At 42.1% G+C, this 17,369-nt stretch overlaps 1 protein-coding gene across 1 annotated transcript; it reads left to right on the plus strand.

Moving 5' to 3' along the window:
- Nucleotides 1-436: 436 nt before the first annotated feature.
- On the plus strand, nucleotides 437-16,683 carry ncoa6 (nuclear receptor coactivator 6). The gene is made up of 18 exons (XM_047364181.1): nucleotides 437-545; nucleotides 2,633-2,731; nucleotides 3,751-4,088; nucleotides 4,503-4,658; nucleotides 4,752-4,874; nucleotides 6,503-6,631; nucleotides 6,733-7,563; nucleotides 7,726-7,857; nucleotides 8,465-9,743; nucleotides 9,843-9,961; nucleotides 10,108-10,679; nucleotides 10,769-11,005; nucleotides 11,149-14,077; nucleotides 15,225-15,275; nucleotides 15,385-15,415; nucleotides 15,788-15,829; nucleotides 16,061-16,191; nucleotides 16,299-16,683. The coding sequence occupies exons 3-18, from the start codon at nucleotides 3,791-3,793 to the stop codon at nucleotides 16,343-16,345; spliced, it is 7,107 nt and encodes a 2,368-aa protein (XP_047220137.1). The 5' UTR covers nucleotides 437-545; nucleotides 2,633-2,731; nucleotides 3,751-3,790; the 3' UTR covers nucleotides 16,346-16,683.
- Nucleotides 16,684-17,369: the final 686 nt, after the last annotated feature.

Below are 17,369 nucleotides of genomic sequence, written 5' to 3' on the forward strand. Positions count from 1 at the left end.
AGTGTAGCCCTACATAATAACCTCACATCTTTTTATTTTGGTGTTGCTTTTCCCCATCCCAGGGAATGTCAAAACGTTGCATAAACACTGCTTGATTCTTATCCATTTTTTGTGCAAAGTCGTTTAAAAGTCATCAAAATGTTTTTGCTCCACCACTTATATGAAAGTTGGTAGATTTATAGTTTATGAATGAAGACTTTAAGGGATTGCTACTGCAGGGAATGAAAAAGGTGTTTAGCTATTTTAATTTAAAGGGAGACACACACGCCAAGTGGCAAAAAGATGCCATTGACATCAACCCAGAACAAATTATGCAAAAATAAAATTAAAAAAACATAAAATATGCAGGGACACAGGAGGGTGAAATAAAAATATTTTGTAGAAATTTTACGTGGTTGTGTAAGCTTCTTTCCTGAGTTGCGGTTTTATTTGGGTAAACACCACCGGAAGTCGTTCTGTTAACCTGCTAATGTGAATCATGTTTGGTTAGCCTTCCTAGCAAACAGATTTCGACTGGTAAACATATTTCCTGACTGTTATGTGTGGTAAGTTATTTTGCTCTTACTAATTGAAATACGTAGAAAATTAAAGCGAAAGAATTTGTAAGCTAACATCAGGTGCTTGAATGCATTCGTGATAAGTTATCTCCTCTGTTAGCTGGCTAACGCAGCTAAAATTTTCTAGCTGGAGTTAGCTTTAGTTCACGGAGAAACTAGCTTGAACCGTTTTCAAGTTCGTTTTATCTTTTTCTAACTGTACCACTTCAAGTGTAAATATCTCGTGTATAAACGTTATCGGTTGTTTGTTAAATGTGCATAATAACAAAGGAAACCAATCTTCAGCTTCTGCGTTGTGAATTTCGTTAGCTTATATTTGCGTTAAGGCCCGTACTACTGCTGGGCCCGTCATCATATAATCAAGCTGGATTTTGTTTAAAGTGATGCTTTTCAACCGTGTGATATTTATTGACGGTTATAGAAATTACACAGCCATTGACAGCGATACAAAACGCCTCTAAACGTTTGACATATTTGCTTTGATGGACGGAACATCACCGATCAAGTTGATGTGACCTACCGGTGTGTTTAGTATGTGCTGCTACACAGTCATAACGTAGATTCATGGTTTTTTATTTTATTTATTTCATCATTAAAATTAGATCATGCACCTTAATATATACGTGTTTAGCCGTTTTAAATGCGCACAATTTGCCACAGACACGAATTTACCTTCGTTGTCCCAAGCAGGCTTAGGGTATAATGGTAACAACAAAAAGAAGCCAAATTTACACTGTTCATACACCACAATACATTTAAAAAAAAAATATGTGACAGATTTATCCCATTTTTAAGGTAAATTAGTCAAATATTTGCAACCTTTGAGTGTCAGCACAGCTTGTCCATATGTGCATTTAGGTCGAACTTGACCTCCAGTGCAGATGTTGGCAGGTATGTAGCTTGTACAATAAATTAGGCCAATATTTGCCATTTTTAAAAATATCATCCATTGGTCGTGTCTGATTTTACATAGCCAATGCATTATTAGGCATGAGGTATCCAGCTACACCATGGTTTAACAAAGCTATGGTTTAAATACAAAAAATTTCTGTTTTACCATTTCTTTGGTTTATAGTTTCATTTTTATAAGCTGCTAGAAAAAGTGTCAAAATAGCAGGAGTTGTTTTTGGTTTTTTTTTAAGGTGTCTGGTGCATAGGTTGCTGGAGGGCTGACCCTCCCCCATTTGTTGCCCGTTGGTCTGCACATTATTAGAGAATCATGCAATCGTCATATTTTTGTTAAATGTGGTTTTAATAAATAATTAGTTCCTTTAGGAGGTTTCCACAGGGAGATTTAATTTCCCACTGCAGTTAATGCACCATAAATGCAATTCTCATATTTCATTACATCACATCCAAACGTTGTTGTGACTTTTGGTAGCTTGGACCTTGTCAGCTGCCAGTTGGGGGTTTATACTGCAGTGAGGAAGAATATATTTTGGGCATGCAACATGAAAATTCCTGAATAATATTGCATTTCAAACAGTCCTTTGCAACATAAGTACTGCACACACTATCGCCATTATAATATATTTGCTCTATATTGTGCAGCACTAGCTGTCTGTGAGTTGGCAGAATGAGGGTTTTAACACTTTTCCATCGCTAAAGAGAATAGACAGTCATGATGTGGAAACTAAAGGAGCAGCACCCATCACTCTTATTACAGAAACACAGTTTTAAAGCTTTAGTTACCAAGCTACCAGTGCTGTGTCTGTCAATAAGCCACCTGGCTACCTGAGCATATAACCCAACTAATCATGCAGTATGGTTGTTACTCTACAAAGACCAGAACAGTAAACTTATAATATCCTGCCCAATAAACAGTTTAGAACTACTATGAAATGTAGCTAGTGTTTATTCTATATTTGTATTAGAACTGAAATAATGTTGATCAAATGTTGTAGATAAAAGTATTCTAACTAATAATCACAATTTGTTTTCCACAGTTGGAATAATTGTTTCTATTCTCTTTTAAAGTTGAGAAAATTGATCATGTTATGTATTTTGTTTTTTTCAAATTTTTCTGAAATTTTTTTCAAATTTCTGGTATTTTTACTCAGACTGTCTTGTTCCAGGGTTATTGTATGCTGGGGAACCTCTTTCCTCCAGAGGATGCGTTACAAGCAAAGCAGATCTGTAAACACAATCCATGCGGGTCATCTGAGGAACAGAAAGTGAGCTAAACTTCTTCAGCTACCAAATTAAAGCCTAACAATACACACTTGCTTAATACCCAAAGACAATGGGCAAAAATCTTATCCTTGGTCAAAAGATTGAAACATATTTGCAAAATAAAAAAAAAATGAAAATATTGGGCAGTCAAAAAACATTGGCTTTGCCCATAGAAAAAACCCCCATCGATTGATTTCTAGTCTTACTGTCAATATTACTTTTAGATCTCTGATTGAAAACATTTAGATGAAATGGGGCAATCCTTTATGTCTTCCATATAACCCACCCAGGTTGAGCATGCTCTAAGAGCATGTTGGAAAACCAGTGGAATTTGCTGGTTGTTGTGTTGCTAACTACCTTTAGCAACATAAGCCAATAACAATGTATTTCTCTTTTTGCTTTTGTTATGCGTTCAAACACTAAAAGAACACATTTTCCTCCTTATCGACATAAATTAATCATATGGCAGCCATGTTGAATTCAGTGTTGTTTGAAGGTCTCTGGCTTTCCCAGGTGAAATTCTGACTTCAGAAAAATAAGATAAAAAATAAAAATTAGAAAGAACTGTTGTTCTACCTTTTGTTAAGAAGTAATTGTTTTACTTTAGAATTGATCAATTGTGATTGACCCAGTTTTGATGCTGTAATCTGCGTAGGAAAAATGCTGAATGCATGCACATCCTTACATGTACTAACTACCTTAACTAGTTGAGTACTCAGAAAGAAATGTGTGACAGGTTTTTCATCACTGAGTGTAGTGCTGCTTGATATTAGGAAGACGTAATTGTGATGTAAGCATTGAATTTTGCATTAATGATGCTGATTGCAGTTAAGTTTTTCTTTCAAGCAAAGAATATTTAATATTTATTAGTTTGACTTTGAATTTTGTCTGCAACCTAGAGTTTTAGTGTTTTTAATTGATCATTTTGCCCTTTTGTTTGTTGTTTCTTTGTTTCCTCTCACTGACATCAGCGCTTTGTAAGATGTTGTTCTAATTTGAGCCTTATCACATTTGGTTGCAGCATAAAACGGTTCAGACGCCACTCCTAGTACAGGGGGAGGATGGCTCACCGACAAACCCCTCCTGACATGTCCCAGAAGACCGAGCACCTGGAGTCTGATAGTGATTCAGACAGAGACTCCGGTGTTGGGGACGATGCAGTCGACGAAGCTGAGAGTTGCCATATATACACTGCAACTGAAGTAGAAGAGGTCAAGAAGGCAGGTGGCATGGAAGAAAATAGTGTGAAGGATGAAGACTCCACAATATTTGTTGCTTTTCAAGGGAACATGAACGACGAGGACTTCACTCAAAAACTTGACTCGGTTCTCAGCGGGATACCCAACATGCTTAACCTTGGTCAGTTTTCCCTTCTTTACCTTAGCAGATGTACATTGTCCTCCGTTTATAATGTAGCAGTCATGTCAGGAGGGTTTATTGAATAATGAGAAAAATGGCTTTGTTTTTTCCCTAGTTCATTTTTATTATGTTGCCCTCTAACTAGTCGATTTTCTGAAATGTCGTAATGCCATTATAATATTTAGTTTCAAAATATTTTTATTTTAAAACATTTTGAGGTGGGTTGCGCAAGATTTGCAAGCCCTGAAAACATCGACAAGTCTCTCGATCAGTTTCTGTGAGCTCTTCTAGCTATTCTTATCTGTCCATCTCACTCTTACCGTGACATGTATAAGAAAGGAAAACTGTACTGCTACTATAATAGCTCCATGTAGTTGCAAAACTTTATATATACATCAAATCTTTTTCTTTAAGGCTCTGAAAGGCTGCAGCCACAATGTGTAGAGCCATGGAACAGTGTCCGTGTTACCTTCAACATTCCCAGAGATGCTGCAGAACGTCTCAGACTGTTGGCCCAGAACAACCAGCAGCAGCTCAGAGACCTGGGCATTCTCTCTGTGCAAATAGAAGGTAACATATTTCAAAAACATATTTCTTTTGGACACTTAAAAGTGGATTTGCATGTTCATTAACTGCGTTTTCTTTTTCACGTCTAATTTTCAGGCGAGGGAGCAATCAATGTGGCTGTTGGACCAAACAGAGGACAAGAAGTTAGGGTGAATGGACCAATTGGTGCACCTGGTCAGATGAGAATGGATGGTGGCTTTCCAGGTCAGCCTGGTCCAGGTTGGTTTACTTTACCTGTCTCACATTCTAACTACAGATGATCTATTGAGTGAGAAACTAAATATTACCAAAAACATCCAAGCTGGTAATAAAAACAATTACTTTACAGTTTTATTGAGCAATCTTTTAAGATAATTTTTTTCTTTTTAGCTCTAATTCTGTACTTGGTTACTAGATAAATATTACTTTTTGTTCACAGTTCTTTGCAGAGTCTTCATTCCTCTTGAACTTATTTTTTGACACATTACAGCCACAAACATCAGTGTAATTTATTTAGGTTTTGTTTGATGGACCAACACAAACTAGTGCATGACTGTGAAGTGTAGCGTGCGTGTACAGACCCATTAAATAAAGTAGAATGTTATTCAAAAGTTAAGTTATTTCAGTAACTTGATTCACAAAGTGAGGCACATTATAAAGATAAATTACACACAAGCTTGTATTTCTGTTAATTATGATTATTTTCCACTTCCAGCTAATGAAAACATGACATTCAAGATTAAAAATATTAGACCAAACATTTAAATACCTGCTTATTTCCAAATGGTACTTTTAATCTAACTAACGAGCCTCATCACAAGGCATATTCTAATTTATTACAAATGATTGTATACATCCCCCTTTATTTTGATACTTCTAAATGAAATCCAGATTAACTAATTACTATTGGAATTCATGCTTAGTACAGCTGTTCCATGAAGGAATCAGTTTCTTTAGATAACATTAGCGAACAAAGGGCATCAGGAAGACCAAGGCAAACACAAGACAGGTTAAGGATAAAGTTGTGGGGACGTTTAAAGCATCTCACAGAGCACTGGTAGCTACTGGTCATGCACTCCACAAGTCTGACCTTTTTATGAAACCGGCAAGATGAAAGCCACTGTTGAAAGAACACCTGTAGAAATCTTATTTTTTTGTTTGTCAAAAGCCATAAAGGGGACATGTGGAAGAAGATGGGCTGGTGTGACGTGACCAAAATTAAACGTTTTGATTTTATTATATGGCGTGGCACGAACATTTGTCCCTTAAACATTGTGCATCATGCTGGAGGCTTTTTTTTAGCGGGGACAGTGAAGCTTGTCAGAATTGATGGGAGGCTAGATGGAGGACAGTGTTAGGAAAAAAACGTGCAGTAAACCCAGTAAATTAGATCAAACATTATAGACATAAATACAAAAAAGCAATCACAACACATGAAAATTGCTCTTCAGACTTCATCCAATTTGACTCAGCTTTGAGTATTTCACAGAGGATTGGACAAAAGGTTTAGTATCTGTGCTGTGCAAAGGTGGTAGAAACGAATCCAAAGGAACTGCGGCTGTAATTGCTGTGAAAAGGGAGTTCTGGGATGAATTGACTCAGAAAGGTTAATGCATATGCATGCCACACTTTTTAGATTTGTAATTGTAAAAAAAAAAAAGATTTTCAATCTTAAATGATTTTTTTTTTGTCAACTTTCCAGTTACTTTTATGGTTATGTGTTGGCCTATCACATAAAATTCTAGTAAAATGCTTTGAAGATTGTTGTTGCAACATTACAAAATGTGAAACAAATTCAATTGGTGTAAATATTTTTGCAAGGTACTGTATTCATAGTTAGTGACATGATGATTGTTTATTTTCTCGAGGAGGGGTAAGGATGCCCGATCCGTCAATGGTTCCACGTGGGCCTGGCATGGTGGGTCAGCCTATGTTACCTGGCAGCAGTGCACAGATCCATGCTCGTGTGCAGAGACCACCTCTACAAACAGGTTTAGGTCTGTATTTTGTCTTCATCTAATGATTGATGTTGGACCTTTGAAAATATCATAGCATATGTATGACTTGAATGAAAGCACCATGTCCTCCATTGTCACAGATGTGATGGATCCAATGATGCCAGTTATGTCAGTTCAGCAGCAGCAACAACTTCAGCACCAACAGGGTGCTCCACATGCTTCAGGCGCCATGTCTGCTCAAGCTGCACATCACATGCAGGCTCTGCAGGTAGGGAGACCACACAACCCAGCTGCACTACAACAGCATCACCAACAGCAGCAACAGGCCCAGCAACAAGCGCAGCAACAGGCTCAGCTCTCTCAGCTCGGACCTAGACCTCCATTCAATCCTGCGGGCCAAATGGGAGCACCTCCTGGCTGGAATCCGTTGCCCTCTGGCGTACTACAGCCCCCAGCAGCCCAAGGAGGCCCTGCTTGGAGAAAACTTCCCCCTCAAAACCAAATGGTTCAACGCCCACCATCACTAGCTACAGTTCAGACCCCCAATCACCCTCCACCCCCATATCCATTTGGGAGCCAGCAGGCTGGGCAGTTATATAATGCAATGGGACAAGGACAGTTACAGCAGCAACAGCCAGCAGGAATGGGTCAGTTTGCTACGCCGCAACCTAAAGGCCAACAAGCTGGTCCTGGTGGTGTCACCGGACCACCCAGACCTCCACTACCCCTACCGTCAACGTCTGGACCACAGAGCAACATCACTGCCAAGTCTCCTGGATCATCCTCATCTCCTTTTCAGCAAGGTTCTCCAGGGACGCCTCCTATGATGGCTCAGAGACCCACAACTCCTCAGGGGTTCCCCCAGGGTGTTGGTTCACCAGGCAGAGCAGCTCTCAGCCAACAGGGTAACATGCAGCAAGGATTCATGGGAATGCCCCAACATGTGCAGCCAGGTGCCCAAGTTCACCCGGGTGAGTAATTGTTGGTAATTGTTTTTTTGTTGTTGTTGTTGTTGACCTGCATATTAAAGCGCATTGCAATTTTGGTAATATAATTGCTTTACAGTAATGATGATTTTTTTTTTTTTTTTGAATAACAACTGCTAATAATAATATAATAACTACTGATTGCAGGCATGGGAAAGCGTCCCATGGGCTTTCCAAACATGAACTTTGTTCAAGGTCAGGTGAGTGCTGGCACTACAGGAACCCCTGTAGGCGGAGCTCCTCAGCAGCTGCAGAACAACCAAGGAATAACTCACACAGGTAAATAAAATTCAAAGAATGATTAAAATAACACACTGCAGAAGCATGGTAGTATGATTAGGCTGAATGCATCATGTTGATCTAATGTAGGCTATATTTCAACAAGATTATTCCATAAATGTTCACAATTTCTTCTAGATTTGATCTTTTTTCTCAACTTTCATATGATCAGAAATTATTCAACCCAAAAATGTGCAGTGCTACACCAGCAGACATAGAGTTCAACCAAAATTTTTATATGCGTTGCATAAAGAGACAAAATCTTTTTCCCATCCCTTCTACATCTCCTCCTCTCCACCTGGTATTGCATGCCAGTCAGAGGCCCCATTTTCCATCATTAAATCTGACTAAACTTTACCATTTTAGATCAGTTAGTATCACCAACATTCTCTGAGTTTCCTAAATGCCAGAGTAATAATAACTACTTTTTTAATCTTATTTTTAATTTGAGGTTTTTGGCCATAGCAAAAATTAGCGCTGAAGTTTAGTTTTAGTTTGTCTAATATGAGAAAGCTAAATATGTTGCTAAAGGCCATAACAGTGTATGTGTTGTAAAAAGACGTTGAAGTAATGTCTTAAATCCTTTTCTTTTTCGGTTTTAAATCAGGAGCCCAGCCAGCAGCTTCCACTCCTAACTCAATGCAGGGACCACCCCATGTTCAACCCAATATAATGGCTGGACAAAGTACTATGGCAGGTCCACCTCCTGGTACCACGGCTGGTGCTAGTATGGGCCAGCAGCAGCCTGGCCTCCAGACCCAAATGATAGGCCTCCAGCATCAGGCCCAGCCTGTGCCCTCCTCCCCCAGCCAGATGGTTCAAGGCCAGGGTGGAGGTCAGACTGTCCTTTCAAGGCCCATTGGTCAAGGGCAGAGAGGTGGGATGACCCCACCTAAGCAAATGATGCCACAGCAAGGCCAGGGGGTGATGCATGGGCAGGGTCAGATGGTTGGAGGCCAAGGGCATCAGGCCATGCTCCTGCAGCAGCAGCAACAAAACTCAATGATGGAGCAGATGGTTGCCAACCAGATGCAAGGAAACAAACAGGCGTTTGGTGGGAAGATTCCACCTGGGGTTATGCCTGGCCAGATGATGCGTGGCCCTTCACCCAATGTTCCAGGTAACATGCCTCAGTTCCAGGGCCAGGTTGGCCCACAACAGATGACTCCACAGCAGCAGCAGCAAATGGCTCAACTTCAGCAGCAGCAGTTACAACAACAGCACCAGCTGCAACAACAGCTACAACAGCAACACCAACAGATGAACCAACAACAGCCTCAGCAGGTCCCAATAGCTGGCAATCCTAATCAAAGTATGGGCATGCATGGGCCACAGATGAGACTCCCTGCTGGTCATCATCTCATTCAACAACAGCAACAACAGTTACAACAGCAGTTTCAGCAACAAAAACAGCAACAAGCTATGTTGCAGCAGCAGCAACAACAACAACAACAACAGGCAGCTCAGCAACATCCACATGTCATTGGAGATCCGAATAGTGGGACAGGGGAAATAGGCGTGCAGCAGATGGTCCCTGATATGCAAGGTCAACAGCAGCAAGGCATGATGGGAGGCCCCCAGCACATCCAGATGGGTAATGGACACTTTCCAGGTCATGGCATGAACTTCAACCCGCAGTTCTCTGGTCAGATGCCGGTTGGAGGACCGTGTGGACAGCCTGGTGGTTTTCCCGTTAGCAAAGATGTTACACTGACTAGCCCACTCCTGGTCAATCTGCTGCAGAGTGATATTTCAGCAAGCCAGTTTGGACCAGGAGGAAAACAGGGGGCTGGTGGGGATAATCCAGCTAAACCTAAAAAGAAGAAACCACCACGAAAGAAGAAGCCTAAAGAGAGTGATGGACAGCAGCAAGTGGAGGGACTTAGGTAATAACCAGAATTTGTTATGGTTCTGTTACAGTTATGTTACAGTTATGCTTGAACTGGTTATTTTAAGATGGCTAAGTTTTGCATTTCTCCTCAAAGTGGTCTTGATGGGGCTGTTGGCATGGAAGATGCTGAATTACCAAATCTTAGTGGGGAGCAGGGTTTGGGTTTGGAAAGCTCAGGCCAAAAACTCCCGGATTTTCCTAATAGGCCTGCAGGTAAATTTTGGAAAACAATATCTTAGTTATTTAGTACACCTTTTGAATCACCAATATTTACAGTTACATACTCTTTTAATTTAGGAAATTGTATTATTATGTTCCCTCTTAAGTTATGAATATGACCCTCTTTATGTTTTGAATAGGATTTCCCAGCCAGACAGGAGAACAGAGAGTGCTGCAACAAGTACCCATGCAGTATATACAACAGCAGCAGCAGCAACAACAACAACAACAACAGCAGCAGCAGCAGCAACAACAACAACAACAGCAGCAGCAGCAGCAACAACAACAACAACAGCAGCAGCAACAACAGCAGCAGCAACAACAGCAGCAGCAACAACAGCAGCAGCAACATCAACAACAGCAGCAACAGCAACAGCAGCAGCAACATCAGCAGCAGCAACATCATCAGATGCAGCAAATGCAACAGCAACATCTACAGCAACAGCAAATGCAGCATCAGCAGCAAATGCAACATCAAATCCATCAGCAGCAAATGCAACAACAACAGCAGCAGCAGCAGCAACAACAACAACAACAACAGTTACAACAAATGCAGCAACAGCAGCAGATAATGCAAATGCAGAGTCTTCAAAATGCTCAAGCGCAGCAAGTGATGCCGGGTTCACAGACTCCAGGTCAAAGTCAGCCACAGATGCACCCACATCAGCTGCAGCAACAGCAGCAGTTGCAGCAGCCCAGCCTACAACAGCAGGTACAGGTATTGTGTACATTCATGAATCTTTTTTTCAACATCATAATATTAGTCTCATTCCTAAAGTTTGTGTCTATTTTACATTCTAGCAACAACAGCAAATGATGAGGATGCTAAAGATGCAACAGGAGCAATCCAAGAATCACATGCCCATTCCCCCAGGAGGTCAACTCCCTCCTCGGAGTATAGGCAATCCAACAGAGGTGCAGAGGCATCCTGTTTCGCAGCAGGCCAGCATGCCTGTAATGATCAACCTTCAAGGCCACAGCAGTGTCCCACCATCACCTGACAAAGCCAGGGGGATTCCCCTAATGGTGAACCCACAAGTAAGGGTGTAATACTAATGCATTTAATGAACATGGGATAATAAACATTTTTATCTGATGATCAAAAACGCACTTGTTAATATATTTTCTTCTGATTAAGGTGCATAGTTAATTGTCTTTACTTTTTTTAAAATATTTTGTAGCTTTCTGGTGCTGCACGAAGAATGTCTCATCCAGATGTAGGGCAGGGACCCCAAAGCAGTGGGTCTGAGGAAGTCTCCGCTGGTCCCCACACAAAACAAGACAGGCCTACTGGCTCAGAAATTGGAGTGCAACCTGGAAATGGGGCCCAACAGAGTTCCAACCCTCAAATGATGAAGCAAGGTCCCGGTCAAACACAGATGCCTCAGCATACTGGGGCCAGTCCTCAGCAGCAGTTAGCCCCTCAGCCTCAACAAGGAGGCCACATGCCTGGCCTTCATTTCCCCAATGTACCGACATCCTCACAGAGCTCAAGGCCAAAAACCCCAAACAGAGCAAGCCCTAGGCCCTACCACCATCCCCTCACTCCAACTAATCGGCCACCCAGCACTGAGCCCTCAGAAATTAACCTTTCTCCTGAGAGACTAAACGCCTCCATTGCAGGATTGTTTCCTCCCAAAATTAACATTCCTCTTCCTCCAAGACAGCCAAACCTTAACAGGGGATTTGACCAACAAGGTCTGAACCCAACAACTCTAAAAGCCATCGGCCAGGCTCCACCTAGCCTAACTCTACCAGGCAACAACAATAATGGCAATTTAGGAGGAAATAACTCTAACAATCAGCAGTCTGCTGGGGCTGGTGTAGGGGTTTTAGGTGCTAAGCAAGACAAACAGTCCGGGGGTCAGAATAAGAGGGCTAGTCCTAGCAACAGCCGTAGGTCAAGTCCAGCCTCCAGTCGAAAGTCAGCCACTCCAAGTCCAGGAAGACAAAAGGCGACAAAAAATACTATAAATTGCTCTCCTCACCAGCAGCAGATGGTAAATTCTCAAGGACAAACTGTGATGCTGAGCCCTTCCTCAGTACCTCAGAGTCCAGTATCTATGCCTTCACAAGTCAGCGGAGGCATAGAGACACAGCAGAGTCAGAGCTCCCTCCATGGTATTCATGGAAATCCTGTTGATGGATTTAGAGAAAATCAGGGAGTAATGCCACCAGAGCAGCGACAGATACCCCAACCTCAAGCCCAGACACAGCAATTCAGGGAGTTATCATCACCCAGAATAACAAGTCCTCGTATGCCAACACATCAGGTTCCCAAACCTGATGTCGAAATGCAGGCTAACACAGCTGACAGACCCCCAATACACCCAGCAACTGGACAGGACTCAGAGGTCTCACCTGCTCTCCGAGCAGCTCCAACATCCCTTAACCAGTTACTGGATAATACAAATATTTTGAACATGTCTCTTCGGCCTGCGCAAACAGGGAATGACCACCACAAGTCTGTTCTGGATCCAGAAAGGCCTTTATCTTGCAATTCTCAGAATACAGATAAATCGACATCTGTCGTTACTACGGCTGCTGGTGCTGCAAACGAACCTCTGGCTGTACCTAAATCTGCTCTTAATCCTACTAGTGGTTCTGCCTTGCCGATTACTTCAATTCCAAGCCCACACCCTCCCACTACTGTAAACTCCAGTACTACCATGAGTCTTAAACAGAACCCATTACCCAACCTTGTAAATCAAAATGTAAATCCAGTGGCTACTCTTACCGGCTCAGTCTCCACCAACACTAATACCAGTCCAGGTCTAAGCACCAGTACGCCTGTTTCCGGTCAAAACACTTCTGCCTCAACTGTTAGTGCCAGTTCTGCAGTAAATCCTGCCACTTCAGCTGTTAAACCAAGCCCCAGTACAAAACCTGGGACAAGTGTTCAGTCAGTCATACAGATTCCTGCGTCATCAAGTAACATTTCCCCCAACCAGATAACAGTGTTTGTAACATCAAACCCCATTACATCTGCCCCCACCTCACAAGTACCTACATCTATGGTAAGACCTCAGGACCTCCGGCATCAGAGCTCTGGCCCTCGACCTGCACAGTTTATCACCACTACGCCTGTATTTATTAACCCAATTTTCCAGGTCCCAGCTTCTTCTATGGCTCCCAATTCAACAGTCGTATCACAGTCGGTTACCATGGTGGGTTCCCTACAAGTGTCGGCTGGTAACATCCATCTTTCTCATGCTTCAAGCTCCTCACACACCACAGGGGCTACAATGACAAGTGCTCTGTCTAATAGGAGTGGTGTTGGACAGGTCCACATAGCCACTAGTATGTCCTCATCAGGGCCAATAAGTACTCTCTTGGCTCCTCAGCAATTTAACCAAGGAGGTATCAAAACAGAAACTTCAAGTGAGGCAAGTTCCTCTCAGAAATCTGCTCTCCCAGGCCATCAGCCTTCTCCCCACCCGGGCCCTTCTGTATCGACTTTTTTTCAGCCACCTCTGGCTTCTCCACCTCCTTGCTCCAGTCCTATGGCTGTTAACCCCATTCGAAAGAGTCCCGTGCCTCCATCCCCTACAGCCCAAATGAAAATAATGCCCACATCAGCCACTGTATCTGTTTCTGGCAAAGGTGACTCCCAGCAAAGTACAGTAGAAAGGCCTCTACAAGGGCATAAAGGGGGCATCCCACAACAAGTCTTTCTTCCTCCTGCTAGTCAGACTGAAGCACAAACTCCCCATACTATTGTTGTTAGTACAAATAATCCCTCTGTAGTTCCTTCTCAAATCTCTTGTCAAGTTACAGTTCCTACTCAGATTGTTGGTCAGGCTCCTGCACCCGTAGCAGCTTCAGTCCCAAATCAGCCACTGCCTGTAAAAGCTCAAGGTCCTGTTGTGACTGTAGCTGGCACTGGGGTTTCTCCCAGTACTTTGCTCTCTGCAATCCCTCCCATACAATCTTCTGTAACATCTGTTCTACCAATTGTTGCATCAAGCGGACCTGGTGAGGGTTCCCACAGCACCTCTTCTCCACCTGGTATTGCCAGCGGAGTCCCAGCAAGCCAGTCAGATGCCCCAGCTGCAGAGCCTTCAATGACGTCGGCAACAGCACCTGCTGAATCCACTCAGACCATCCCAGGTACATGCTTGGCAAGCCAAAAGAACTATTAGTATTCAACACTAGTCTTATCAGTAGGCATATTGTAAAACATCATCCATCACTCCTGTGTTCATAAAATGATTTATTGGATTTTCACATTTTATTTCTAAATAGGGAAATGCATAAGTAGAAAAATGTATTGCCACCCCCTGGTAAAGATGTATAACAAGATAATAAAAGAAGCATTTTGTTGCAGCAGCATTATCTCCCAATATAAAGCATTTCAAATGAATTATTAGTTCATTAAATGTGTTAAGTCAGTCAGTCATTTTCTACCGCTTATTCCATAGTGGGTCGCAGGGGAGCTGGTGCCTATCTCCAGCAGTCTAAGGGCGAGAGGCAGGGTACACCATGGACAGGTCGCCAGTCCATCACAGGGCAACACACAAACAACCATGCACACACTCATTCATACACCTAAGGGCAATTTAGAGTGACCAATTAACTTAACAGGCATGTCTTTGGACTGTGGGAGGAAGCCAGAGTACCCAGTGAGAACCCACGCATGCACGGGGAGAACATGCAAACTCCATGCAGAAAGACCCCAGGCTGGGAATTGAACCCAGGACCTTCTTGCTGCTAGGCAACAGTGCTACCAATTGTGCCACCGTGCAGCCCTAGTTCATTAAATTTATTTTTTACAAAATCTCCAGTGGCACAATTGTTTCTGCTCCTACTATCAACAGTTTTTACAACCTCATTTTGCCCCCAGGACAGCACACCAGACCCACCTGGGTTGTTTGTTGCCTCATCTAAACCAAAGCAGTATAGTTCAACAAACTTCACATTTAAAATCGAGATTGTAGGACAAGAAAGCTTTATTCTCGGCATGCTTCCCAAACCCAAAGTACATATTCTTATATGCTGTTGCAATAAAATCCGAATTTATTGAAAGACTTTTTACATATCTTTATCAGAGGTGCCAATAATTTTGTCCACAGCTAAATACATGATGTTTGAGGAATATTTCGGAAGTGCTGGTTCTTGTGAAGCTGAGGACATGAAAATCTTCTTGTCAGTACCATACCTTCACATAGGGAGCTGGTTCTTTTAACATTTCAACCTGTGTTGTGCATCGAGATGTTTCAACTACTCCTAGTTGCACTGTTTTCTCCTCATGTTCCAGCACCTCTTCAGCCAGAAGCTTCACAGGAACCCACCTCGACTGAGAAGACGGGTAACTGATCTTTAATTTTCTCTTTCAGGAGAAAGAGAAACAAGTCATCAACATTTTTTAAACCTTTGCAATTAGATTCCTAATATATATCTGCTCCTGTGCTTGTCAGGTGAAGACACCTCAACCGGTTCTGAGCAAGGGTAAGGTTCCTACATTATTGTTGCTGTCCTTTCTGCTTGTTTTGGGTGCTGGGGCTTCTAAGCTCTCTCTTTTAATATAATCTTATGAAAAGCAAAACCAATCTTAGGAGATTCTTAGGGATTTCTATCTCCATTGAAACATTTTGGAGGTTTTTTGGTTGACCATTGGGATACATGATGAACACAGACCTTCGCATATGGTACGTATGATTAGCATGAGATTATATGATATCTAAAGCATGTCAAATCAATGGCAGATCGTTACCACATGGCTGTATCTCCACATTGGGATTTTCATGATATGGTGAGGTAGTATAACTGTTTGTTCAGCACAGTTGATAGTTTACCGCTGTTTTTCCACTTCTATCACAGATGGGCAAAGAAAAGAAAGACGCCCATCAACATAGTCCCAAGGTATGTATTTTGACATGGTTGTGCTGCAAAGACGCAAGCAGTGATCATGTCGACGTAGTCGTGGACGCTGTTGGGATGAAGATGGACAGTATCTGTGGTAGATGAGGAAAAACAGCAGAGTCCTCATTGGTATTACAATGTTGAGTAAAGCAGAGATAGTTGCTCATTAGTAACAGATCCATGTCCTGTTTTTCTTTCCTTGTTTGTTGTTTGTCTTTGTGGTTCTCCCAGAGCTGCTGTGGAGAAGCCCAAGGGGCCAAGCAGACGGAGCTCCCGAGCTGAGAAGGAGGTGGAGGAGGAGCCAGCAGTAGACAGTGGCAGGAAGAGATCAGCCAGGCCTGGAACGAGTGCTGCAGTTAAAGGTACAATGATCACTAAAGCGACGTTCAAAGTCACTTTCTTTCACTACACATAAAAGCTACATGAGACATCGAGACGTTTTCTCTAACCACCATCTTTGGTTTTACAGAAACCGCTGCGAGCCCGACCCAAGCTAAACGAAGGAAGTCTAAATAGACACAACAGTGGTTGTTTACCTGTGAACTTTACTGTAAATGTTTTTGTTTTCTGCTGTGAATCAGTTCACGTTAGTTTCTCTGGCTCAGTTTAAAACTCCCAGTAGAGGAAGATACTATGTACAGATTGTTTTAAGGAAAAAATGAAGCTATTGTTTTGTTGAAGCTTATATGTGTGATTGTAGCTAGAATGTGTGCATACAGTTTGTGTGAATGTGCTTTTTTTTTCTATAACATGCTGGATTAATCATGAAGATTGATAATGAAACTCACCATTTACTGTATGATTAAGTTGTAAAATGGAATAAAATTTTCTACTGCTTTTGTTCTGTGACATGACAAGCTGCTTCTTTTTTTAACCTAAAATAATCAAGTTTAAATTAGATTTCAGTTTTTTATGTAACTAGAACTGCTTTTACCTACAACTGTATTCCGGCCATCCATTTGTTGTCTTAAGTTTGTCCAAGGTCGGGTCGCAAAGGTAATAAATAAGTTCAAGAGGGTAACCTGAAGGTCCCTCTCCCCCATCTCATCCTGGGGGATTCCAAGATGGTCTCTTAGTGGGACATGCACAGAAAGCCTGATTGCTTTCTATGTGAAGGGCAGTGATTCTGCTTTATCCAAGGATGCTGGAGCTTTTTACCCAGTTTCTAATGCTCAGCCTAGCCGCCCAACAGACAACGGTCTTTTCTTATGCTTATACCCAGGATCCATGACTCATTACCATTGGTGGTGCATGAAACCTAATTAGACCCGTAAATTCAAATGCCTTTCAGCTACAAGCTTTCTCTTCACAACAAACCAGTAAAGCATGCAGGGGGTTAAGATGAAGCTTTTATCCTTATATCTTGTACTTCATTCTGCTGTCCCCCTTTGGAGCAGGACACAGAGATAGTTGGACTCCTACTATATTATTGCCTATTTGTGTAATAAGACACATGTTTAGGTCAGTGGCTCCCAAACCATTCAGCTTATCACCTGCAAATTGACAGTGGCAGATGCTTGCAAACCTGATAATTGCTAGT

This window comes from Girardinichthys multiradiatus, chromosome 1 (assembly GCF_021462225.1).
Source record: "Girardinichthys multiradiatus isolate DD_20200921_A chromosome 1, DD_fGirMul_XY1, whole genome shotgun sequence".
Lineage (NCBI taxonomy): Eukaryota > Metazoa > Chordata > Actinopteri > Cyprinodontiformes > Goodeidae > Girardinichthys > Girardinichthys multiradiatus.